This window comes from Acipenser ruthenus, chromosome 12 (genome assembly GCF_902713425.1).
Source record: "Acipenser ruthenus chromosome 12, fAciRut3.2 maternal haplotype, whole genome shotgun sequence".
NCBI lineage: Eukaryota > Metazoa > Chordata > Actinopteri > Acipenseriformes > Acipenseridae > Acipenser > Acipenser ruthenus.
In genome coordinates, this window is record NC_081200.1 from 9,193,486 (window position 1) to 9,215,743 (window position 22,258).

At 37.1% G+C, this 22,258-nt stretch overlaps 1 protein-coding gene across 1 annotated transcript; it reads right to left on the reverse strand.

Moving 5' to 3' along the window:
* Positions 1-1,624: 1,624 nt before the first annotated feature.
* LOC117416776 (rhomboid-related protein 4-like) lies at positions 1,625-22,054 on the reverse strand. The gene is made up of 6 exons (XM_059034173.1): positions 21,625-22,054; positions 20,453-20,569; positions 12,127-12,231; positions 10,658-10,711; positions 8,202-8,390; positions 1,625-2,159 (listed from the first exon to the last, which is right to left on the reverse strand). The coding sequence occupies exons 1-6, from the start codon at positions 22,052-22,054 to the stop codon at positions 2,053-2,055; spliced, it is 1,002 nt and encodes a 333-aa protein (XP_058890156.1). The 3' UTR covers positions 1,625-2,052.
* Positions 22,055-22,258: the final 204 nt, after the last annotated feature.

Here is a 22,258-nt window from a genome sequence, read left to right on the forward strand (position 1 = left end):
CAGAAGACACAACAAAATGAACATGTTAATGGTCTGTATAAACACTGCTTCCAGTGGTCTATCTGGAAAGACTTCATATTAAAATGGGGTTAAATAACATGGCAAATGTATTATACTATTTATCATTACCTGACATGGATAATACAATTATTAAATCCCTAAGAGAGTGACCAGTCTGGTTTTTGGTTCCTTTAACGTTGAATCATATGTGAGAATTGTTTATCAGGAATTTGAATGGCAAACTGTACCAAGAAGTGAAAAAAGGTTCACTACAGGAAGTATCCTGTAAAAGTAGTCTGTAATTACTATCGCTTGGGTAACATATGTGGGAGACACTGAGGTGCCTACAGTGTACTGTATGTATTTTTCAGTATTGTGTTTAATTTAAGTTGAACCGTTTTAAAGGGCCAATATCTGCACGTTGTTTTCAGTACTGTACTAATAATTATTATTATTATTATTATTATTATTATTATTATTATTATTATTATTATTATTATTAATAGCAGTTATATGTCCTACCCTTTAAATCTCGTAAGTATTACAGGTTCTGATGCCAAAAGCGAGAATGGCAGTCAGTGAACTGGAGAAAAACCTTTACATTTTGGTATTTGTCTCACATTTGTTTTTATGAAATTCAAATTCATATCAAAAGGGGAGCTATTTAGTGCTCTAAACCGTGACAGATCTAAATACTCCACCCTTTAAATCCTGGTGATTTATTGACCCCTTATTAAAATTGCTAAATGCAATAAATATTCACTTCCACAACAGAGCAGGTTTAGCAATATAACCATTAGTTATACCACCACAGTTTAGATGATTAATACAAATCCTAATATATGTATCCTATGCATTTTCTGATAATACAGAATTGGATAGTAACTCTTCCCATATTTGAAATATATGAATGTATTGCATACAGATACAAAAAGCACATATAAAGAAATGTTAAAGGTCAAAATGATACAAAGTTCTCAATAATATGTATTTTTGGTAAAAACCTAACACACTATAACGGACTGGCTGTTGAAGAGAATACAATAATATATAGTGCAAAATATAAAATGTCTGAAGAATGGGAGAGGACCTGTGGCAATCAGGTACCTGTAGTGTTCCTGTACTGTGGACCAGTGCTAGGAGTACAAAGCATTAAAGTAATGAGGCTCTTAAAAAAAGAAAAAAACATTCAGACTTAAACACAAGTTTCTTGTAAGTCCCTTATTTAAGTTTTCCAGATATCTACCAGTTACACAATATAGATCAATTTTCTGAGCAGCAGGTATTAAGAACTGAATTTAATGTGGACAGCTGGCTGCTACAGGGAAAATGAATGTACAGTGTGTTTGGTAATAGGACAAATGGACTTCGCCAGAGCAAAAGTAAAAATAACATTGAGAAAACTAAAGACAGAAAACGTATAATCGTGTAAGCTAAGGTTCTACACTGTCAACAATGTGTAGACCCTGATCTTTCTTACAACATGCTGACGGTAGACATAATGTAAACAATGTCTTGTTTCATACTGTCACAGAAATGCCACATTGTTTTAACACGTACTATCACAACCAAAAAGGCAGGTGAAGTATTTTACACAAGTATGTAAACAGGACAAATTCCAAGACCAGACGCAAATTGTCGGCATGATAAAAAATGTCAGCACCCATCACCACCATGCATATGCTGTACTGTACAAAGGTGTCTGTCCAGTAAATCAGCAAGCAGTTGTCTGGCATGAAATCAGTGGCCCCTACATACCCAGAGCAATCGCTCTTCTTTATTGCCAGTGACCCACAAACCCTTCCATACATGCTGGAATGTAAACTGTGGAGTTGCTGCAGGTGTTGGATCAAAATACCCGTACCATGTCATTTGGGTAAAAATGATTTTCTTTGAAACTGAACAGAAAAATCAAGCTTGGAAATCAGCATGGCTATTCAGATAGTTGTTTTTGTAGCTGAGTCACACATTGCATTTTACATTTTAGTCGTGTAAACATAATGGGAGCTGTTAAAGACTCCATGGCTCTCTAACAGCCGAGGGTCCCATGCCTTATCCCTCAAAGCGGTTGAGTCTTCGCTGTCTTATCTCTTCCTCGGTCAGAGGTCCCGTTGGAATGTTAAATCCATAATTTGGTCTTCTCTGAGCATGTCCACTGCCTACAAGATAAACAAAAAGCCTGTATCGCAGTTAAACAACAATTTGATCTACTGCTTCATCATGTGCTCTGTATAATTATTACAGTATGATTTATATTGTAGTGCAAAATAGTAAGATTATGTATCATTCAAGGGAATGCAACATATTGAGCTTAAATTATTTTAACATAATCTTCACGTTTTGTTCTTTATTGATGCACTTTTGTATAGTTTCTGAATTGATTTGTGCTAATGAAGTAATAAAACAACTGCACCTTCATTTTAAATTTGCAGTGAGCAAATGCTGGTAACAAAATTTCACAAATATAGTATACTTCCATTTCTAATAGCAGGTATATATTTAACCATGAATACATCACATATACATACTTTCAGGCTACTCATCTTGATACAGAGGACAATTATATATACCAGCTAAAAAATAACAATTACAGTTAAATACATTTTGCAATCTAATTTTGATAATGTATAGATGTTATCCCACTGAATGGCAATAAATAATTCAACTTTATTAACCGATTTAACTGTAAAGGCAAGGCAGAATTTGTGTGCATTGGATCTATGACTCAACGCATGTTAATACAAGAGGTTTATGTTTTGACTAGATGCTTGATGTGTGACCTCCAAAGTCTGCTTTCAAAGACAAAATGGTACGATTCCCTGAATCGCTGTACTGACTGGTATATACAATACATAGACAATGCATAGATCACTTGTTGATAAAGGAGATGTTAGGATTACTGCAGTAATGAGACTGGAAATGTTATGTGGCCTCTAGCTAAAGCATTAATTGAGCATTGTAACAGGCAGCTTCTGGAAACCGTATGTACAGTGTTGTATTTTTCTCTATAATTACACAAAAAGGCCAGTACATGGCGCCAATTCCAAATGCCTAAGCACATCCATTTGGAGGAAAATATAGGACAGTCTCCCAAAAGTGTTTGTTCAGTCAGCAGATTTTTGTTGTTGTTAATGAAATCAAACTCAGCAGATGCTAGCACACAGTGGAATATGGGGTTTGTTATTGCCTGATTGGATTTGTGGTACAGGCGAGGGATTAGTTACTAACTATAGCGGTTTCAATGTCACATTTTATTCAGTATAAAGTAGGCAGTAGAGTGAAAAACACCCTTTGGAATCACACTAATCCATGGATGAAAACAGAAACTAAACCTGCTTTAGTGCAATCCTCTGCTAAACAATGCAGGGGTACCGTTCTAACATTTTGTAACATGTATAACATCTCTAACTAACCTCTTTACATGAACATATTACCAAGAGATCCCTTCTGGTGTTACATACTACATTCACTCAAAGAGCATGTGCGAAACCAGTTATATCAAATCAATTATTAACCACCTTGATTGCAAGAAAATATCTATCTGCGACCATTGTCTATCTGTGACCTTTTTGTTTAGGTGACTTTTGGTTTTACTATTTTGTATCCTGTAACTGTTTACGCTAATGTGCAATGTTTATTTTTGAATGAAAACTAAAAAATATTAAAATAGACTAACAATTAAAAGGTTCAAAAGGGGTCAAGTCAGAGAAAGAAAAACATACGTACACACAACAAAGCAGTATGAACTGACTGCGGAATCTGTTGTAACTGACAGGAGCAGGAATGGACAACAGCCTCTGCTTTTTGCTGGCTTCCCATCCCATTTTCTTCCGCTAGGGCGTCACTATAGACAGCTTGTCTGCTACACTTGCTTGTAGAATGCCAGAGGACTAAATGACATTGTGCTTGCTATAAACTTTGAAACAAAGTAAAAGAACAACAGTACTATATTAACAAACTTTTCAACAAAGACCAATTAAAAAATATTAGAAATAAGCATGGCATAGTACAATACTCTAAAGAAGAAAAACAAATTGATGCCAAACATAATCATCAAAGAGCTCTAATCAGGGGTAATTACTCACTAAAGTTTGAGTGAAATCCATTCAGCAGTTATTGAGACACAAATGAGGATTTTCCTCTGACAAAGGCCTACATTAAGAAGATAGATGTTCTGCTATTTAAACCATAATCAATCACTGGGGTATTCACATTGTGGTCAGCTGCAATGTAAAATGTGTATTTTCACTTTGTAGGTTCATCAAGAGACATCTGCATGCTAAAAAAGACCCTTTGCAATCTTTCAGTCAATAGGAGTCACCAGAAAGGGCTAGGGCTCGTTTGCCTAATTATGCAAGCTAACTGATTAGGAAGAAAAAGCTAATTGCTTATTAGCACTGCAAATGCATCCCTGAGCTGAGTGTATGGGCCATGTGAGATGTGCAGCTGCACAGCATTTTCTGCCCTGAAGCTGATGTGGTTCTTTGACTTGCATAGATGCAAGGTTTAATAGACGCAAGGTACTAAATCTGAAAGGAATGCCTGGTTCTGAAACGGCTCTACAAATCTTCATATGTGCTGAAAAACCTTTGGCTTACAGCATGTATTAAATGAGGTGTTTATGAATATATAATTCCTGCATGATTTTTTTTTCCTTCTTTATGAAAATACAGCATTTGGAGGCAACACGCAAAATCATTTGTAATGACGCCATGAGTAGAAAGCCACTAGACAGATTTCTTTTGACGAGTGCATCTCCGTTTTCTGTTTGTAGCTGTTTGTAGCAAATTCAGAAATTAAATTATATTGTTCCTATTTCTGCGAGTTAATTTGTTTACTCCATTAGGGCAGATTTGTTGGGATGTTATGAACTAATATTATTGTCAATGACATGCCAGAGGCCATCCAGATCTCATATTTGACCTGAGCAAACACCTTCTACTGCTCCTAAATGTAATTTGGTACTAAATCTAATTCAGTGTGGGCCTTTTTGTTTTTGCTTGTTGCTGATACACAAAATAACAATGTCAAAGCAATGCTTTTGCTTCTGGTCAGCACCTAAAATGATCCCAGCAATCACTGAATATTATGACTTGATGGAAGTCCTTTAAAGTGTCCTTTGTTGTGTTTTTTTGGTAGGTTTGAAGCAAGTTTTTATTTTTATTTTTTAATAAACATAATTAAAATAAGCATTATTACAGTTACTGCTTCCAGCTGCTAGTTTTATTGACTATTTAAATATTTTTAATAAAACCTAAAAAGTGTTTTTCACATTTGTGATTAGCAGTTGTTAATTTGACAATCAGAAGTTGGATGCTGGAATAATCTATGGTGACTTTAAAACATACATGTGAATAAAACTTTCCTTTTACACCCAGACTCCTCCCCATGGAGATTACAGTCAGCAATGAATGAAACCCAGTCAAATAGTTAGAACCACTGCCAGGAATAATGGAACAGAACATTCAAATAAACACAGAAAACAATTGCAGCTTTGTTTTTTTTTTTTAAACTTAGTAGTTGCCAATTGATTTTACCCTATTTTTCTCTCAATTTGATATATCCAATTGTATTTTAAGCTCAGCTCACTGCTACCACCCCTGCACTGACTTGGGAGCGGCAAAGTCCTCCGAAGCGTGTGCCGTCAACTGACTGTTTTTTTGCTGTCAGCTGACTGTTTTTTTGCCATCAGCTAACTGGTTTTTATTTTCACTCTGCAGGCCCGCCATGCAGCCAACCCAGAGCTACAGCGTCGGAGGATAATGCAGCTCTGGGCAGCTTACAGGCAAGCCCGCAGGCACCTGGCCAGTCTACAGGGGTCGCTGGTGCACAATGAGCTGTGAGCTGAGGACACCCTGGCCGACCTAAGCCCACCCCCCGGGCGGTGCTCTACCAATTATGCGCCACCCCCTAGAAGCTTCCACTAGTACTTTCTGCTATTATAACAACCTTGACTTGCATAAGAAGGAAAAACATTGAGTGAAATAGCTCTATCACTTGATTTTCAAGGTGTGGTATCCGAAGCATAATCAGCAAGTAAAGAGAAAGATCATCTGTAGATGAGAACTCTGTAAGAACTTGAAGACCCAAAAAGCTGCGTAACAAGGATGGGCAATACTTCATGCATCATTGCCTCTCCAAATGGAAGTTGTTGTTGCTGCAGGCAGAGGTCAATTACATTGTAACTATTCCTCAAAATAGAATTGGTTATGAATATGCCTCATGAATTAAAACTGCAAATACTCACATCGCATATATTCGTAGCTCTCAGAGAGTTACGTGCATTTTTTTTTTTTTTATTGAAATACTGGGGACAGTATTGGAACAGGTTGTAGCACACTGCTCGCACAACTACCCTGTTCACTGCCTTTGAAATAGACAATTCCCCTATTGCTACTGGAATCCACACAAGTGTATTTTTAAAGGGCAGCAGATGCTTCCACAATCCCTCTGTGGTTCCATACTTCTTGGATGTATGTGCTCAACCAATGGACCACTCAGCATCTCAAGCAGAAGCAGCCAATGGTCCCTGAACAGTTTACTCTGGTCTCCAAAGTGTTTTTTTTTTTTTTTTTAACCAAGCAAGATGTATTTACCTTGTGAACAGGTGGCACACTGGCCCCAGGGTACTGAATTTAGTCTTGCATCTTGGCTGAGTGAACTCTGCTGAGTGACTGTTTTCATGACCTTGCTTTCCAAAGCTACCTGTGCTGCTAAATGCCAAGTTGTCTGGTTGGTTGCTTTTCATAATGCACACGTACGTAAAGCAATCTGGTTCACACTAACTTTTTCTCTGCTGCTTGCTTAGTTGAACGCACCCTCTCATCCCCGAGCTGGGCCTCAAACCCTTTTTATTTTATTTTCAATAGTGCTGGGACGGACATGGGTTTTTCACGTTACAATATTCTTTAAATATCTAAACAAATATGTACATACTCTTTATTCTGAATGAGCTGAAAAAAAAAAGTATAATTAGTACCATTTTAAAGTATAAAAAACCTTATAGGAGTAAAATAAACCGGTACCCCATAAAAAGACCTATGAAAGAATGGAGATAAACACTTTTCTATACACTTAGGGGGACATGTATCAAGCATTTGCAATGGCTTTAAGGCCATAGCGCCGAGTTTACACCAGCCTTATGAATCATGACACTTTTGACAAGTTAAGGCTGTGTTATCAGCGCCAAAATGCGCTCTGCAGTTCAATGTGCTCCACTGCCCATTACCCATGCATTATAAGGCGCAAAGAAAAAGTCAGAAAGCAGCTGATAGGAAAGAGCATTAATTATGGCAACAGTCATATAGGGGTCTGGAAAATTCACGGTACTTTTAAAAGAAATTCATGAATGACAATAAAAAAAAACCCCAAAAAACAATGATTTTCACAGTGTGTCACGAAACCGACATTTTATTTAAAAAAAATAAAAACACACACATTTTCTACTTACATTACATTCTACTGATGTAAGTTGCCTAAAATTATGTATTATGTATGTTTGTATTGGCCGTATAATAAACTTGGTTCATTTTATCCTTTTCATTAGGTATATTCGGTTTTATCCGTTGTATAATAATAACACAAGCTAAAGTCAAGACACTTAGTCAACACGGGTCATTGCTTCTCCAAATGACCTACCTATTGTTCAATTGAGGTAGCCCATTTGGAGGGGAGGCGCTATTTTTCAGATCAGTCTGTTAATCTGTGCTACCGGTAGCCCATTTTGAGGGTTTCAGAACACCGGTGCAGCGGAATTTTCGCATTTAAATGTGGCAGCTTACACCATATATCATTCATTTTGGGCCAGTTAATACATTTGGGATGGGGTAAAATTTGACAATGACTCACAGCTCCCGCAGTACACACATGCAAAGGAGACTGCGTCTCAGTTTGATCTGTTTAGGAAGCTTATCATGGCTATGCCACAGTTGGCTTGACTTTGGTTCTGTTTGAACCTTCAAACTGCCATGTAACTAGACGGGACTAGGTAGAAGCAGTTATGTTAACATTCTGAGTTGTTTCTTTCAAATTTAATAATATGGAGACAAATAGAACAAATATCAGGGCCATTGACACAAGAAGGTCTATATCTCTTTAGAGCTGAACACTCACTTTGTGTACTTATTTGTTATTAGAATTTCCGATCTACCTTCATTATTAAACCATTTGTAAACTATTATATTAAGAACAATGACTCTCACCTTGATCATTCAGGCTGGCCCTGATGGCTGCTTGATACTGCTCTTCTTCAGAGAGCCCTCCTGTGTATGGTTCATACCAAGGGGCCGCATTGCTGGCACTGTAAGTGTTGTTTGGACTGTACTGGTTGTACGGGGTGTATGCGTTATATGCATTAGGTCTTATTGGTGAACTTCTCGATCCACTGTATCCTAAAGAAAAAAAAAAAATCTGAACAATTTCTCTAACAAACTGTCAAATTACTGCTAGTATTTTCACAGTGCAGTATAGATAGTACACTACAAATGGTAGTTGTTGTTGCTGCAGGCAGAGGTCAATTACATTGTAACTATTCCTCAAAATAGAATTGGTTATGAATATGCCTCATGAATATTAAAACTGCAAATACTCACACTGCACATATTCTTAGCTCTCAGTCAGAGAGTTACGTGCATTCTTTTTTAATTGAAATACTGGGGACAGTATTGGAACAGGTTGTAGCACACTGCTCACACTACCCTCAGGGATCACTACCTTTGAACTAGATAGTTCCACTATTGCTACTGGAATCCACACAAATGTATTTTTAAAGGGCAGCAGATGCTTCCACAATACCTCTGTGGTTCCATACTTCTTGGGTGTATGTGCTCAACCAATGGGCCACTCAGCATCTCAAGCAGAAGCAGCCAATGTCCCTGAACAGTTTACTCTGGTCTCCAAAGTGGTTTTTTGTTTTTTAACCAAGCAAGATGTATTTACCTTGTGAACAGGTGGCACACTGGCCCCAGGGTACTAAATTTAGTCTTGCGTCTTGACTGAGTGAACTCTGCTGAGTAACTGTTTTCATGACCTTGCTTTCTAAAGCTACCTGTACTGCTAAATGCCAAGTTGTCTGGTTGGTTGCTTTTCATAATGCACACGTACATAAAGCAATCTGGTTCACACTAACTTTTTCTCTGCTGCTTGCTTAGTTCAACGCACCCTCTCCTCCCCGAGCTGGGCCTCAAACCCTTTTTATTTTATTTTCAATAGTGCTGGGACGGACATGGGTTTTTCATGTTACAATATTCTTTAAATATCTAAACAAATATGTACATACTCTTTATTCTGAATGAGCTGTAAAAAAAAAAGTATAATTAGTACCATTTTAAAGTATAAAAAACCTTATAGGAGTAAAATAAACCGGTACCCCATAAAATGACCTATGAAAGAATGGAGATAAACACTTTTCTGTACACTTAGAATATACACACATCATTTTCATCACCAAACACATATCAAAAAGGGTCTGTTAAAGTCAAACGTGTCCCTCCCAGCACTTAAGTATATAATGGTTACTTATGTGTATTAAAACTAATTTGTGTCATGTTTAAAACTTAAATAATGAATTCAAGGTTATGTTCTGGGCTAGTTAATGACTGGATAGGTAAAACCAAGATGAACAGTCCTTTTCTGTATTAGTGTACGCTTCTAAACCGCAATGTTGGTGAGGTAATACAAAAACCTACTGCATTATCTTTCTTGGGCAACAGCAATTGGCAATGACTCACAGCTCCCAGTATGTAATTGATTTAATGTGGTTTGCATGTATCCCAGAGCAAATTAATCAAAGAAATAACAAAGGATATGTGTTTTCCATCCATGAACTGACTGACAAAAACAAAAACAAAAAAAAGCTTGTCTGTCCCTTTTACTCTATGTAATTCTTAACATCTGGCTTTATCAGTACTTAGCATTTAGAAAACATTTATTGTGCAACAGTATTATAATTCTAAGAAACATGGGATCTGAGAGTGTGCATGTTTAATCCTGTTGCTGTGCCACAACAGGCTTCAACAGGGGTGGGTGAAGCTGGTGAAAATGAACCAGACTGTCCTATGTTTATGTGTGTGTCAGCTAGATCAGTAGGCCAATATGCCAGTGCAATGACCTTCCAGCATCCCAGATTAAGTCTGCATCCCGGCACAGCTACATTGGTCAGGATCCAAAACCTCAGGAATGATGCCAGTCTTCCAGACGTGTTATGCCCAGCACAGGGCAGAATTCTGCTCAATTATATGGAAAGCAGTTGCACCCCAAAAGCAGAGAAACTCCAGCCTCGGTTCTTCATTAAAGCAGCTTGGATGAGTGCTGGCCAAGGAGCAGGTCTGGGAAACGAAAGCTTGAATTGTGCTGATGGAAGTTGTGGCACCCAGTCAAGACCAGAGCCTATTGTAAAATGTAGCTGCACCCGCAGAGCAAACACGGTTTCAGTAATCATGCAACTGGGGTCCTAGAGATTTCAAGATTGAAAATGCTTGGATTTTATCATTCACGGGAATGACTACAACCCCCATTGGTGGACTTGACCGTGCACCTCCCTGAGCTGGTCAAGCAGAAGAGGCTGCTAGCAGTAGGGATGTTCTGAGTTGAAAAGCTGAAACACATGGGATACAAGAAGAAAATGAAATAAAAAATACTGCAGACTGATATACGGCACCTGAATAATTGAAGTATGAGCCTCTTGAATTACTGCCATCGGAAGACACAACTCCTAAAAAAAAAAAAAAAAAAAAAAGTACTTTTAAAAGGTATACAAATGTAGTTTACACTAAAAACAGAAAACATATGATATCATTTTAAAATACAATACCAGAATACCTAAAGAATTACGGACACTATAATAGTCTGTCATTAGTATAGCATTTTGTCATGCCATATTGATATAACAAAACCACCCACATTCCTCTCTGCATTTAGATGCTAAGAAACCAGCTAATTAAGGCATTACGATATTTACAGTATATGCAAGTGAACTTTTTTTCTGTGTAATGTCTTATCCTGATATAAAAGTGTTGTTTCCATGTTGTGGTACACAGATTTAAAAATGGATGTGAAAAAAAAATGGAATTGTCCTCTACACCAGTGTGAAATAAGCAATACTTAAAAGGGGGATTTGATGCAGTAATGGTAATTATACTTGCCTTGTTTAAATCAGCTTTAAATCACAGTTAATTGAGACTCTGAATAATTTAAAAAGACCATTTGCACTTTCAAAATAAAACAGCATCCATTTACAGTGCTCACTCATCCTGAGCTTATCAAGATGATCATAACATTTGGAGCGTCCAATGCTATTCTTGGCACATGTATTGTATGCAACATAGCCATACACAGATTGCATATAGTTGGAGCTAAATCTGAAGCTACAGGCATATGCAGGCTTTGGATATAATCGTATTCAGCCCGTCATTAAATGAGGTTTATTGTTCTAATCAGAAGAATCAAATTGTGAAATGCAGTATAGCATTGAAATTAGGGAAATCAATCTCACATAGTGCTGCACTGACAGAGCTTTTTGAACAACTACATCTGTTTAAGTTCCAGCTCCTGTTAATGAAGTTCATTGCTGAACTTAAATCTTTCTTTTCCTCAGCCTTTGTCATGCACGGTGTTGGTACAAAAGATTTTTGACGAAAGTCTGTCATCTTTTATAGAACTGCAGCAAATATTGAGACTGGTTATTAATATCCCTTTTTTTTCCTGCACTTATCTACAAAACCGATCAGAAATAATATTCAGCTGTAACGTGGAGGAAATTAAAGGAGTTGTCCAAATCGTTTAAAAATGACAGAAAGAAAACTGAATTTGCCATTGATGCTAATGATTGCAAAAGGTTAGTTGTGTAATAGTTAAAATGGGAATTTCATCATTTAACTAAGTGTTTTTTTTTATATATTGTAGTGGTTTTTACACACTAATTTATCGGTCAGCACTAAAGCCTTGCTTCGTAACAAGTATAAAGAGTATGATATACCACAGCATCCCTTAAAACCTGTGTAAGCAGTTTTATTAACATCTACACGCTGCACAGTTCTGACAATGTGCCTATCCGTAAGGAATCTACGCTTTGATTTTTTTCTCCTTTAAGTTTTTTTTAAGAACAGTATGAAGCATCAATGCCAGTACCTGCACATATTTTCATTATCTTCTTCAGAGGCCCTTTGGTGTACAGCAGTCCAACCACAATGCCTGCCAGATGCCCAACAAAAGAAGTCCTAGGAGGAAAGGGATTCCTTGGTGAGTGTTTGGATCTGGTTGATTAGATACCTGCTGTACACTCATTATTTCTCTTCATTTTTGGTGCCACATGTTTTAGCTGTTCACTGTAGAACAGGATGGGAAAGGATTGTGGTGAAACACCATCTCCTCAGCGGTCCTGAATTCTGCTGTCATCTGAGACCACTGCAATTCATCAGACTGTCCTGAGAGGATGATCTCAGTAGTACAAATTGATTTAAATGACACTGTTGTAATGTACAGTACTTCCAGAGTGGCAATATTGTGCAGCAGTGTGGAGTCGTGGTTAGGGCTCTGGACTCTTGACCAGAGAGTCATGGGTTCAATCCCAGGTGGGGGACACTGCTGCTGTACCCTTGAGCAACGTACTTTACCTGGATTGCTCCAGTAAAAACCCAACTGGGTAATTGTATGTAAAAATAATGTGATATCTTGTAACAATTGTAAGTATAATAATATGTTCACATTATAACAATGAACTCTGGAAATGTAATGCAGTACCAGTATCTTACCTCATCTACCTCATCATATTAGTTACCAATTCATTGTACTGCTGTTGTTGGTAATTCTGTAGGCTTAACTTCGGTGTATAATTTTGTTTAAATATTTTCCATATATATATATATATATATATATATATATATATATATATATATATATATATATATGAACTATATATATCAACGTGCAATACAAATGTTGTCCACCAGATGGTACCAAGCACTAAGTAAAAATCCTATTGGAATGAAAGATAAAAATGAAGCACTTAATTCAAAACATGCATTAAACCTAGCTGAACATTACTATATATAAATGGTGGCCATTTAATGTGATTGATTAGCCAAGCAAATGTATTTAAATCAATACACAGCTTGCAGCACAGAGCCAATAAATTGTATACAATAAAAGTCCATTCCAGAATGCATCAGTCCAAGTCACATAAACAGTTGTCATGCATTACCTCTGAAGAAGCATTCATGTTAATTGTAAATGTCACACATAACAACCAGGATTGATTCAATAAAGCTTATGAAGTACTTAATGCACTTGAATCCACAAAACCAGATCTGAATTTCTTAAACAAAACAATAGAAGGGTGTCTTCATGATACTGAACATTGCTAGACCAAGTATGACATATCACACACGAAATACACAACATAGAGCTGGTGTGCATCTGGGGTGTGTTCTACAGTACAACACTTTGCTTTTATATGAAATCCTATGCCAGGCACTAATACACATCAAGCAGACCTTTCTATAAAGTGCCATCAAAGTGTAGAGCACTTCTGATAATAAACCTGCTCTTCTATTTCAACCAGATTTTATCAAGAGAAAATCTGAAAGCTAGTTGTTTTGAAAAGCTGATGTAGGAGAACTAAATGTTTACTAAATGTACTTTAGCAGCAGTCATGATATGCCTGAACTGGGTTTCTTAATAGTGCTATCCACACTTGCAGCAGTGATATCCCATGTACTAGCAAATCACTTACCCAAACTAATGGGAAAGTAGTTTCACATTTATGCTTATAATTCACCAGTGAGAAAGTTTTACTACAAAAGGAAAGAAAAGAGAAATGCTATTTATATTGTAGTTGTAATTAGCATCATCTCTTTAGGATGAGTCATTTGAGAAGCTGCACAAGATTAAAAGGGTCCTGATGGCTTCCACATTGCAATGTAGTGTAATATATTTGACTTGGCAAAGAAGTAGCACTCTGCCATCTGCAGCCACCATATGCAGTCAGAGGTTTTTTGCAGACCGCTTGTACAGTACAGTACTTGCAACATGAAAAGATTCATCTCATATTAAATCACATCTGCAAAACACAGAGGAAAGCCTACCCATATAAATTAAAGGAAGGAACACATGAAAAAATGCAAATATGTTAGCAGTTTATATATATATATATATATATATATATATATATATATATATATTTAAATCTTTATCTACACACAGAAAACAAGCTGTAAAAATATGTGTGGCAAGTAAAGTGCTTTGTTAATAAAATGGAGGTTTGCTAGTTATATTCCTGCAAAAAAGAAAACCTCAACCAACAGAGAACCCGAAAGTGATTATTTCAAACATTATTTAGAGAGATGCGCGTATGTGACAGTGAGAGATATTTTAGGTATTTTAGAATGACAGATGAAAGGTTTGACAATCTGTTAGGGCTGTACGCTTTTCCAAAAAGACGCGCATTACAAGATTTTGAATTACTTACTTCCGACTTTTCGCACAGGGTCGGAGACCCTCGACTCCGACCAGAAATTATGTCTGTCAGAAGTATGTACTGTAAGTTTTGTAATTAAACACAACTTTAGATAATGCTTATCAAGGAACAGAATCAACATTTATTATTCTCTTCCATGCAATGAGGACAATCAATCAATCAATCAATCAATCAAACTTACATTTAATATAGCGCCCCATATACACGGGGAGCGTCTCAGAGTGCTTTACATAGTCAGCAAAGGAAAAAGCAAAAATAAACACTTTAGTCTACAAAAAAAAAATAACAAAACCATATATATATATATATATATATATATATATATATATATATATATATATATATATACTACAATACAAATTTTAACTAAAACTCTGATCAAACAAAAATGTTTATGTGTTTTAAAAAGGGAAAGAGAGTGGATGCTTCTAATGTGCCTAAGTAGGGAGTTCCATAGTGTGGTGCTAGATGGCTAAAATAATGCGATCCATACGTGGCAGTTTGAACAGACGGTACACTAAGTAGGTCAGCCTCCGCAGACTGCAGCACCCGACTAGGAACATAACAAAGTATGAGATCATAAAGATATGTGATGCTTTAAATGTAAGTAATAACATTTTGTAATTTATTCTCTGAGTGACCGGTAACCAATGAAGATGGGACAAAATGGGGGTTATGTGACAACGGGACTTTAGCTTCAATACTAGCTGCTGAATTTTGGACTAGTTGAAGCCTGGAAATAGCACATTTTTTAAGTCCAGCCAGAAGGGCATTGCAGTAATCAAGCCTAGAGGTAATTAACCCAATGGATCAAGGTCTCTGCTGCAGACGGATCCAAATAAGGGCCAACGTGTGCAATATTTCTAAGATGGAAAAAAGAAGATTTACAAACACATTTAATATGTGCATCAACACATAATTCAGAATCGAACAAAACTCCCAGATTTTTAATGACGGGACTGACAGTAAAGCAGCAATTTCCCAAGGTCACATTTAATAGAGAGAGAAAGCAGATTTTTATGAGATCCAACACACATAACCTCAGTTTTGTTAACATTTAGTTGTAAAAATGTTTTGGCACATCCAGTTTTGAATCTCTTCAAGACACTCCAACAGCACTGAAACCACCCCGATAAATGGGGTTTTGTGGAAATATAAAGTTGGATATCATCCGCATACATATGAAAACTAAGGCCCCTATTTTGTAGGAATCTTCCAAGAGGTAACATATAAATCAAAAACAGAATGGGATCCAGAATATAACCTTGGGGTACTCCAGAAGTCAAACCAACAATCTGAGAGGAACAACCCTCAGCTGAGACACATTGGCCAGGACCAGTAAGATAGGACCGAAACCAATTTAAGGCGGTACCAAAAATACAGGCTTCATATTCCAATCACTGTAACAATGACCTACAGTATCAAATGCTGCGGACAAATCCAATAGAAGCAGTACAGAACACACACCTGAGTCACAGTTTAACAAAAGATCATTTAAAACACAAACAAGAGCAGTCTCAGTGCTATGAGGAGATCTAAACCCCGATTGAAACTTCTCATAAAGGGCATTTGTTGCCAAATGTCCCTACAGCTGCGAAGCAACCACCTGCTCCAGGACCTTTGACAGAAACTAATGTTTGATATCGGGTGGAAATTTGAAAAAACATTACTATCAAGATTTTTTTTTTTTTTTTTTTCAAAGTAATGGCGTAATAATAGTTCATTTAAAAATGTCTGGAACTTTTCCAGAAGGTAAGGATTAATTAATAAATATGTAATAAAATAAAAGCAACATTGTCAAATTGAATCTTCAAAAGAGACAAGGCGAGGTTGCTTAATAACTGTTCTCCACTGGCATTGTGGTCTACATTAGATATTTATTACAATATTACTATTGCATATATGTCATGGCTGTTTTGTAAACAACAACCCCAGCATGTCCAATCTAGTAGAAGTGATAGCATGTATGTTTCAATCCTCTGATTGTAAACAGGTTTCGGTCTTGCCCATGAGTACTTTACTCCCCCACCCCCATCAACAATTAGGACCAATTTAGCAACCCCAGAAACGGAGAGCCCCTGTATTGAGATCACAGAGACAAGGGACTCAATGGTACCAGTAGGGAGTATTCTAACATGGTTAAGGTTGAAGGGCATTGTAAGTGCAGAGAGAAAGGAATGTCCCTTTGTTGCCACTCAAGTCCATACCAAATGCTGGAAAAAATGTATTAATGGCTTAGCCCCCAAAGAATTTCAATATTCTGCCTCTTTTCCCAGCATTGTCATCCCTCATTAGGTGTAAAATAATTCAAGTAAATGAATAAAACAATGAAGGGATATTTTCCTTTAATACAGGGATTCCAAATTGGGGGCCTGGGGCCCCTGGGGGGCCGCTACACATACAGAAATGTTCTCTCTCTCAAATGACCCTGACAAACCCATGATCCCCAGAGCAGGGGTGTGGCGGAGTGTCCCGCCCCTATGTATTTATTTATTATTTGTATTTGTTTGTGGCACGGATAAAAGCGCCGCGTCTTTTGTTATTGTTTTTTATTATTTATATTTAGAAACCTCGTGAGGATGTATGATTGATCAGCTACTGATTATTTAACTAGCTGACAGTCATGCATCCTTACCAAATGCGTGCAGACTCTGGCCGAGGGGTAATAAGATAATTAACAGCTAGTTAACCCCTCGGCCAGAGTATAAGAACCTGCAGCTGTCCGTTCTGCGGGAAGGGTGTGTGTACATAGGAGAGCACGGAGAGCGGAGAGAGCAGAGAGCGAGCAGGCGATAAATTGCTAAAACGTGCTGGATTAGCCAGCACGTCACTTACTTGTTTGTCTGTTTATTCGTTTGGCCCTTGTGCCTTTTTGTTTTGTGTTTTGTTCCAATCTTTTGTTTAATTATTAATAAATCCAGCTGAGTGCCGTTGCACTCAGCTTCACCCTCCCATCCATTGTTTGACTCAGTTACTTCCTGGTCCGTGACATCACCACTGCAAGCCAGCCTGCCACAAGGGGTCAATTAATTTGCACAAATGCTGCAGTAACACTGATGTAACACTAATGCACCATTAAACAAAAAGGGATGATGGTAAAGATTGTAAGGAGAACAAAATAGGAAACTATAATACACTTTATAATCTATACTTATATTGTTTTATTAAAATAACTACATAACTAAATAAATAAATAAATGACAGATTTCTGCTTTTTCAGTAGAAGTTCTTTTTTCTTCCCCCTACATGAATAAAATAAACCATACTTCTCCTGCTTACATTTACAGGCAGGTTTATGTTGCATTTGTAGTCAGCCAGTGAACAACTGAGCGCAGTAATTATGAAGACACGTTATGAACGTAATGAAAGAAGTAATACATACAAACAACCACTCTCACTAAAGGTAACAATATGACATAGAGTATTACTTTTTATTATCACTTTTCTTTCATTCTTTAAAATGTTGTTTGCAATGAAAGCAAGGTATGGAACTCAATTTCTATGGATTCATTGGGTGGGGGTCCTCAGTCAGGACGCCTAATGGGGGGGGGGGGGGGGCAGGGGGTCTTGAGCCAAGAAGCTTTGTGAACCCCTGCTTTATATACCAAGGTCATCCAGAAAGTCACCACGCCTGCTCAACTGCCTTGTGCGCTATTGTAAGGGCCTTGTCTTCTGCAGGGAAGCAGATTTTTCATTCATTTATTTGGTGATGTTTACAATTAAATGAATTAAAGGAAAATGAAGCCTTGGAATATGCTGAATTATCAGACCTTGAATGTACGTAGTTGGTACTGCCCCTGTGCTCTTTATGTTCTCTCACTAAGGGAAACTGCAGTCTGTTCAACATTTTAAATAAAACAAATGATTCGTGTTTTTTTTTTTTTTTTTTTTTTTTTTTTAATGTTACTGCGCTGCTATCCTTGTAGTGGATTAACAAAAGCTACACGTGCAAGTGTGCGATTATTTAATGATAACATTAAAAAACATCAAAATCTTTATCACAGTTATTGTTTGTTTTGGTATTTAATACATTTTGATAGTGCCACCATAATTAAACTCAACCAATTGCACAACTCAAAGGTTTGTGGTAATGTTACCATCAAAGCATCCTAAATTTTTTTACAAGCAACAAATGGCAAACCTCTTCATAACTAATGGAAGTTATCATGATTTCCACATGAATAATGCAATTGCGTACCTATAAACATATAGAACTCATACGTCAGTGCCACCATAATAATAGAAAGAATAAAGCAGGTGCTCATTTGTTTTCCATCTCTGCATGCCATACCGCATGAGGTAAAACGAGCAGTAAGAGACGTTTAGCAAGTACACAGATCCTGAGGCTACAATTTACACCAGCATAGGTCACAATCTTTTTTCAGGCTGCTGTATCTATGTCACATGGGAACCATGCCAACAACTAGCAATTGCGCAAATCAAATGTCTGCCTTACGCAAGACTGTAAATCAAAGGCTAGAGAGAGAGAGAGAGAGCAAGCAAATCTCATGCTGACTGCGTATACAGCCAGCCGCAGTGTGACAGTGCCAATGCTCTTATTGAAAATTATACGAAGATCAAGATACAAAGTGTTCTATAATGTATATTTAGTTGTACAGCATTCAATCTAGTGTGCAGAACCCACAGCACTTGGAAAAAACAAACATAAAACAGATCTTAACAAGAGCAGTTGCGTTGTTGATGGTTTAGTTGCAAATGAGATTCTGTAAACTTTAAAAAGCAGGAGAATGTCAGCACCTAGAAACTCTTTGACTGGAATGGTGCCATACTATACACGATCTTCTCTAAAATATTGACTGCGTCCCTTAATCACCTTTCAATTGGCATGATGCCGAAAGGGTCTCCCTTTCTTTATTTTATGTGATGATGTAATCTGCCCAAATCGGACCAAGTTGAGCCCCAACACTTTCAATTAAAGCAGATCTGCTTGCAGAAGACAGCTGTGGTTTCAAACACCTGTTGTAATCCTTAAAAGTAGCATGTAGAGTAAGACTGCAGACTAAGCAGAAAGCTGAACTTCTCAAGATGCGATAGGAACATACAGTAATGTACATGCTGCTTGCCAAGAACCCGAATCACAGATTATGGGAGCCATGACCCAGGAACTACAGTATTTGCGATAGAATCCAAGATGGCCCAAGCACATGCTCATCAACACTGGACAAGCTGCTATTGTGTAACTGTCTAAAGGACCCAATGCTGTACAATTTGTATTCCCTATTTTGTTAAAAGGTATCCTCAGTTTCATGAATGGGGTCTTTCCCATTAAAAAATGTAGGCTGGTCAGTGTCTACATTGCCTTGTCTAACAAAAAGCAAAAAGGTCAACTCATCAGTAGTGAACTATCTTCTTTATATATATTCTTCTATGTGTGCTGTATGTTGCCCTCATCTCTGTTCAGCATGCAAAGAATTTACATTAACCATCAAGACAAATAAGCATCTACATATCTTTAAAGGAGGCTAAACTAAATACTGAAGCAAGGGCAAAGGCAAAGGTATATTTTCAGAGAGGAATGAAACTAGAAATTAGAGTTTTTGTGAACAAAAACAAAGCATCCTAGGTGGCAGCTTTATAGAATAAAATAACTGTACGAAACCCACGCTCAATCTTGACTGAAAGAAACACAGAGCTGTGTAACGAGTATGAAGCCCATAGTGTTAGGGTTGCATCACTCAGAAAGCAAAAAAGTCACATTATCTCAATATGGAGGCTATCGTAGGTCACGGGTCAAAGTGAAGGATGTAGTTCCCTGAGGTGTTTTAATAACATTGAAATACTATATGAAGTTGTTAGCTGAACAGGATTACGAGATATTAGCAGTTGTAGTAGTGGTGGTGAAACTAATAAAAGCTCCTTTCACAATTGTATACTACTAGCAAAAATCTAAATTTAACTGACCATCCCTGTAACTAACTTCGTTTCTTTCTAGTTCTATTTTACCACTAATAAGAGATGGGATAGCTACAAGCTCAACCCAGCAGGCATACTTATTGGCAACTGGGAATCCAAACACATGTGCAACACACCCTGGGAAATAATGGTTGTTTATCACCTTCAAGGCAAATAAGACACCTGAAAAATAAAATAAAACACAAATGGCTGAAAACATAGCCATGAGATTGCCTAAGAATACACTTTCATCCCATTCTGGATTTTAAAGATCAACATGAGATAATAAAGAAAGTTCCTTATTATAAATAGGCATATGGATAAATGAGCATCTTACATTTAATCATCATACTGACAAACTGATTTCAAAGGAAAGACCAAAATTAGCTTTCCTTTTTAGAAATAGGAAGATCTTTCTCAGTTTAGCATGATTACATATACCAGTTCTTCTTCTACTCAGTCTTTACATAAACTAAACATATTTTACAACTCATGCTGCAGATTTGTATTAGAATGTCCCACCTTGACTCATCATTGTGACATGTATGTAAAATTAGGCTGGCTTTCACTTACAGACCGAAGGCTTTGTCATTGGTACTGCTTTGTGTTTAAGTTTCTTAAATGATCGGTGCCGTTATTTAACTGTTCTGGTTAACAGGTATGCCAACTATAATCTGCGTTCCAGTGATTCTGCCAACCTGGTTGTTTCAGGAGTAAATTTGATAATCTCTCTTTTAAATGTTTTAAAAATTATCTCTGTAAATTGTTTAGGGCTTCAATGTTTTGATCCTGATTAAGGATCTGTACATGTTTGGGTGAATGTCCTTTGCTTATGACTCCTACAATGATTAAGATGGTACCACACGTGATATTTTGTTGTTTTATTATATATGTTTATTGACAGGACCCCCTTGTAAATGAGATCTAGGTCTCAATGGGTTAAATTCCTGTACAAATAAATCAATTAAAACAAATAAATCAATAAAAAAATAGACTGCACAATATGCCCGACTCAGAGGTGCTGCAGTTGACAGTTGATGACTTTGTACTCACAATATGGCTGGGATTAAATGTCAATTATGGTGCTGCTGTCTTTGGACCAGCTTTAAAGAAGCATAAAATAACAAAATTATGTTGTGTATTATTATTTTATTTTATTTAGTACTTCATAAAAGCTGCTGTAATCCCATAGTGTAGAAAGACACACATGTAGAGTAGAATACAACAGCATACTGCACCTGAGAAGCCCACTGCACACCTAATGTACGATGGATCCTTTGTAAATTCAGTTAACACCATTTCCAATATGATGTATACAACACCAGTCAGCAGAGAAAAAACTCCAATGATGTAGGCAAACCATGGACTGCCAAGTCTCCTCTCTAGCTTTATCCCTTTCCACAGCAAAGACACCATGTTAAAGTATAGATGCCAGTCATCAGCATGGTAAAAGGGGGAGAAGATCAGACGGGTCCAATCCTTGTAGATATAGGCATTCTGTACACTGATGCACACGTCCAGCAACTGCTTTTGAGGGACCAGGAAAAGGTAAATGTTTAGCCCCAGGGTAGCAAGAGTTACAGGGGGGACATTACTGGATCCTACTCGAAAAAGCTGGGATATGAGCAGAAGAAAGCCCAGATTCACTCCTCTCTGTCCTGATCTCATGGCTAACTCAAGAAACAACTCAAGTAAAATGGTGGAATATTTATTTTTCCAGGATAGAAGTGGAAACTTTAAAAAAAATGCTGAAAATAAATCAAATAAAATAGTTAAAACACAGTGCTATCTCCTTACTGTACATGCATTCAACAATCTAAAATGCTTTTTTGTAAATGTGATCATGCTTAAATCTGTCTGATCAGCACCACC

Excerpts from the sequence above, each read along its gene's own strand:
- LOC117416776 (XM_059034173.1), bottom strand. The coding sequence starts at position 22,054 with ATGAGATCAGGACAGAGAGGAGTGAATCTGGGCTTTCTTCTGCTCATA. Across the intron at positions 20,570-21,624 it reads GTGTGCAGTGGGCTTCTCAG|GTGTCTTATTTGCCTTGAAG; the intron begins GTGCAGTATGCT and ends TTTATTTTTCAG. Across the intron at positions 2,160-8,201 it reads GGCCAGCCTGAATGATCAAG|GCAGTGGACATGCTCAGAGA; the intron begins GTGAGAGTCATT and ends TTTATCTTGTAG.